The sequence below is a fragment of the Raphanus sativus genome, unplaced genomic scaffold, assembly GCF_000801105.2.
Source record: "Raphanus sativus cultivar WK10039 unplaced genomic scaffold, ASM80110v3 Scaffold1442, whole genome shotgun sequence".
In the NCBI taxonomy this organism is placed as follows: domain Eukaryota; kingdom Viridiplantae; phylum Streptophyta; class Magnoliopsida; order Brassicales; family Brassicaceae; genus Raphanus; species Raphanus sativus.
Window position 1 is genome coordinate 1 of NW_026616753.1, and position 5,494 is coordinate 5,494.

Below are 5,494 nucleotides of genomic sequence, written 5' to 3' on the forward strand. Positions count from 1 at the left end.
ATATCTCAATGGAAATCGAATATGATAAATGTTGAAAAATATAAATATTTTTATCATACATTAAAATTTTGGTCCATGAAAAACTATACGGACGGATCATATATCTTAATGAAATGGTTGATAGTTCAAGACTAAAATAAAATTATTCAATATAAACTATAAAATTATTGTGTTTAGTTCCATAATAAACAATTATTAAATAAATTTAAATTATAAAATATATACTAACATTTATATAAAATAAATATTTATTTATAAATATGTTAAAAACACACATGACATTTAAACTAGAACGCCTCAATGCCACTAAAATAATGGTTTTACTTTTTTTAATTATTTCAGGTAAATATAATAATATACAGTTAGCTATATGGTTTTTCGGATTCCCGTTCAAGTTTGGATCCTAGGTATTAGATTCTTTGAGTTTTGAAATTAGGTTCCGTTCGAGTATTATAATTTTTTGGGTGACTTTTGAGTTGGATCCTCCTGGTCTAAGTGGGTTAAATTCTGATGTATTGGAACTTAAAAATATCCAAATAACTAATCTATCTAAAAATTCAAATATTTTTACCAAAAATAACCATATTAATCGATTCATTTTAGATATTTTGAATCTAAAATAAAAAAATAACCTCAAAATTACCAGATAACGAAAAGTAATCATATTATCCGTTTTGGTTCGGATTCGATTATGATGTATAAGAACCTAAAATATTCAAATAATCAATATACATTTAGTTATATAGTAATACATCTAAAATATATAAACTTTATTATGGAAAACAAATATCAATGTTTAAAAAATCAAAATCAAAACCCGCACGGGTGTGCGGGTCAAGCTCTCTAGTTCAAGTTAAAAATGATTACAAACTTTAGTACAAAGCAAAAATAACTTGAAATAAGTCAGACGATAATCTTAAGTTTAATTTTCTTACAAATATTTAACAAAATTTGATTATAGCCTAAGTTCGAGATCTTTCGAACATTGGCCTTCTTCCTTAACTTCCATTAACATATCTTTATCACATTCTGGTTTGGGTTGAGCTGGTCGTTGTGACGACTGTCCCTGCTCTAGCTGTTGACCAGGTACATTATCTGGCTTGGGAGGATAGTGATGACGACCAGCGTTTTGGTTAACTTGGTATGGAGCTCTAGCCACAGCTCTGTGATGAAAAAATAAATAATGAAAATTATCACGTGACTATCTATCGTGGTTTTGATTGAATACTAGGATAATGTTGGAGCACTTATAGTTGTCAAATAATATTTTGAACAAGTCAAGTTAAGTTTACCTGTCTTTACGTTTAGCAAAGAATCGATGTAAGGAAGCTCTACGTGCTATACGTTCCACGAGCTGGTTTTGTTGTTGCTGCTGTTGATTGACATCCGCAGAATCTGAGGGCTCGTTGAGATCAGGAAGAACCATGTTGCTTTTGTTGTTGTTTTGGACATTAACTTCAGTAACAGGCTTGGCCTGTTTTGCTACTTGTATTATCTCTTTAGCTTTGTCTGAAGGAAACTCATTGTATACTAAAACTTTTCCTCCAAAGAAGATTGTCAGCTGGGAACTTCCCGGATCTGATGGTTCACTGTAAACCAAAATCCGGTTTCAGAAAAACCCCATTTAAAACCGGAATAGCAACAAGTGTTATTATTATAGACCTCACCTGAGATTGGTAGCTTTGGCTTTGCCTCCAGATAAGCTAGAGGGTTCGCCTAAGACGTTAAGGGCTTTGATTTCCGAATTTGCCTTGTGCATCACATTTTGTTTGTCTGAATAAAGAGAATAAACACTATTGTCAGCTTTATTGGAATCAAGCGAATAAACTCTACAAAAATAATTATTATTTTTTGCGATTCATGAACCGTATCAGTTTCCGAAATCAACTAAATTATCTTCTTATTTCTTTTTCCTGGTTACATATTACAAAAGGAAATTAATTAGAGTTTTAACTTTTAAGGAACTGACTTGCAAATGAATAAATAAAAACAGACTTTACTATTACAAGTGACGGACGTGAGAGCTAGGAAGATATAAAGTACCTTGTTGATCAGAGTTTCCAGGTAACCTTAGATCCTCCGGCTTTCGGACTAATCCAAGATCTATATTCCCGAAACTACCCTTCTCCTTCAAGTAACGGCTGAGCAAACTACATCTCCGAGTAAAGTTAAACTTCTCCGGCGGTTGTGCCTTACCATCTTCATTTCTCGACATATTGTGGAAGAAAGAATACAAGTGGGATTTTTTCAAAAAAAAAAGGATACAAGTGGGATGCGTCGAGCTCGCTCATGTGTTTTATAAACTCATTTTCTGTGGCTTTTAATAGCCTCAAATGAATAAATAAAAATGAAAATGATATTTTATTTTTGTTTTTATTTTCTTATTCTTCTTTTTCAGTATGTGGTAATTCTACTTTTTATTGATAAATGGAAATTCAGATATTTGGCAATAAAAATAAATATTCCTCGTGTGAAAGAGAGAGGAAATTTCAAAACAATAACAAAGTTAATGGTAGTAATCCATCGCTAGTTATTTATTGTTAAAAGTTTGGTATAACAAATCTGTCGCCTATCTTTTTATTTAAATATGCTCACATGTTTTTGTTTAGTTTGGTACAGAATATCTGTTTATGGATATTGGACGGTCAGATTTTAGACTAAACAAATGTTTTTTTTTCAATTAGAATTTCCCGCACGTTTTCCTTAAGCGTAAAGAGTTACACACCGACGACCACGTTATCAAACGCCGTTAGCCAATCTGCTACATATTCATAAAGAAACCCCAAAGATGTTTATAACTACGAAACTGCCATTCCACAAGAGCTCAGCCTAAGCTATCGTTGTGGCATTATCGTAGTTAGAACTCATATTCATGGGACTTTTCATGCGTGACAAGAACTTGTTAGTAAACTTTAACGGTCGTACAAAAAAAAGTTAACTTTAATGGAAACTCGAATAGAATAGTACGTGGGCCGTGTGGGGGCTCTGTCTCGTAATTTCCGGAGTTCCGTGTGAAAAAAATTCAAAAGTATGGCACTTGTCTGAGACCCGACAGAAGATTAAAAAAACACGTGAGTTAAATAGAGTCATCTGTTATGATTAGGACAAGTCGCGCAATATCATACGAAGCACACGCGACAGTAATGTGTGATTTGCATTTTTCCCCACGAGAGAAGGCAAATCTTTTGATCCCACCTAATACGATTAGTCAAGAAAAACAAAACTAATGGCTAAAGGGATTAATTGACCTAACTGCCCCTTTCACGGATGCAATAATCAATACGTTGCTTCATGATTACGACTCGTTAGAAAAAACGTGTTCAGGTAAAATGATATTTTTCTAAAAAGAGAGAATAAAAGTATGGTCGCTGGGACCTTCATGATGTGGAGCTTGATTGATCTTTCGATTGTATTTTTGAATTTCTTTCTTCCGAGATTCCTAGGAAGTTGTGGCTCTCAGAATTTATTTACGTTTTTGTTAGCAATGTATATAAAATGGCTTGGGCTGAAACTTTCAGTTCCGTATGTTTGAGATTCTTCGGAAGTGTGATTCCAAACTTTGGGCCGAAATAGCCCATAACTAGCTGTTACATGTGAATGTCATCACACTTGTACTAGTCAAATATTCGATTTTAAAACTTCCGAGAAAGCAAGTCAAAAAATTATACACCAATGTTTTAATGCTAAAGTCTAAAGAGATAGTTTAGTTTATGAATTCATTGTTTTATTTTGAAAGCACTTACTACTACTAATCGAGGAGAACGGGGAAGTTATCAAGAGATTATGGTTTTCTCCTCATCCTGAGAAAATCTTCATATTTTTTGGTAATTGATTGGGACTTCTAAGGGCCGGCCCAGAGGGGAAGCCACCCAAACCATCGATTGGGGCATTCAATTTAAAAAGGTATATTTCAAATTATTTTTTATTAATGTTTATAAATAAAGAAAATTTATAAAGTTTTTTACTTAATATATACTAACATTTTTAGTTATAATAATTTGAAAGCATAATGTTTAAACTTGAAAACTTCAAAATGATATGCATTAAGAAATAATTGATGATAATATGTTTACAAGACTAAAATTTTATGAGAATCAATATCAAAAAATTACAAAGCCTAAAAAAATATTTTTTTGTTGAAAAATAGAAGATTGTTATCAAACACATAAATTGCTTAATGTGTATTGCTAACTATTTTAATATCGAATATCATAGCTAAACATTTGCTGAGATTAAAATTGATATATATATTTATTTGTGGTTTACTATATTACACATGAGATTAGATGGATTAATTAAGACTGATATGATTAAAAATTTATTAAATTAGAGATGATTTTGCAAGAAAAATGCAATTATATTTTTAGTTTGTTTATTGTTTTTAATAAAAATTTGATGTGATTTGATTGTTTTATGAAAGATTTAGTTATTTTATATTAATGTTTATAATTTTAGATAAAATATTAAAAGGTATAATTTAAAAGATGGATTAGGGCAGTATAAAATGTTGGACCGGCACTCTCTAACATTATATATATAGTACACCGAGGAGAAACTAGAAGAAGTACTACAAATAACTTAACTAAACGCACAAAAGAACGTAATGTTGAAGAAGAAATATCTAATCTATTAATTTATGGATTATCTACTATTTAAAGTTCTCATTTAAATTTTGGACTCTTTCATAGTTGTTGCTAGAATATATCATACCTCCTATACAATGCAACCTACCAACTTAAATTAAACCAAATCTTAACCAACATAGATTAGTTAAACCTAACCAGTAACACCTTTATAATATTTTTGGTTAATCTCTTAATATAATTAGATAATATAAAACTGAATCACTCTTAAATCAACGAGTTCCATATCATTCTAGACATAAGAGAAAAAATATCCGACTCATTTACAACGTAAGCATACAAAGACCGTGTATGCTTATGCTCATTGATCTTCCAAAAACCAAATAATTGTGGCATAGACCAACATAGGCTCATGTTCGTATCACTAACTTTACTTCCATATATTTACTCTTCACCTACATCATATTACAACATACACAGTTATGCAAGAACATGATTTTTTTTTGTTCAAACAACCAAATAATGGTGGCATAAGGTCAGTAGATTTTTTAAATATGTTTTTTTATATATTACATTTTACGAGACTATGTGTATAAGTTTTTTTTTTTTGAAAAAAACATAACTATGTGTATAAGTTAAAAGGTAAAAGGTGTGACAAGGCAAATTATTATACTAAAAATGAAAGAAGATTAAATACAAACTAATAACAAGTACAACACAAATTATAACACTATTAAATTCTATATATATTTAATAAAATATTATATATGTCTAATATGTATATATATATATAAATGTTACACAAAATATATATAATATTATATACACATATTATATACACATATTATATATACCATATATTATTAATTGAAATTTGACAAATCAATTTCCGCCCTTTAGGGCGGGTCCTA

At 30.3% G+C, this 5,494-nt stretch overlaps 1 protein-coding gene across 1 annotated transcript; it reads right to left on the bottom strand.

Annotated features, from left to right (window-relative positions):
• Positions 1-712: 712 nt before the first annotated feature.
• Positions 713-2,498, bottom strand: LOC130504233 (protein TIFY 11A-like). The gene is made up of 4 exons (XM_056998827.1): positions 2,044-2,498; positions 1,668-1,773; positions 1,293-1,589; positions 713-1,163 (listed from the first exon to the last, which is right to left on the bottom strand). The coding sequence occupies exons 1-4, from the start codon at positions 2,213-2,215 to the stop codon at positions 956-958; spliced, it is 783 nt and encodes a 260-aa protein (XP_056854807.1). The 5' UTR covers positions 2,216-2,498; the 3' UTR covers positions 713-955.
• Between the last annotated feature and the right edge of the window lie 2,996 nt (positions 2,499-5,494).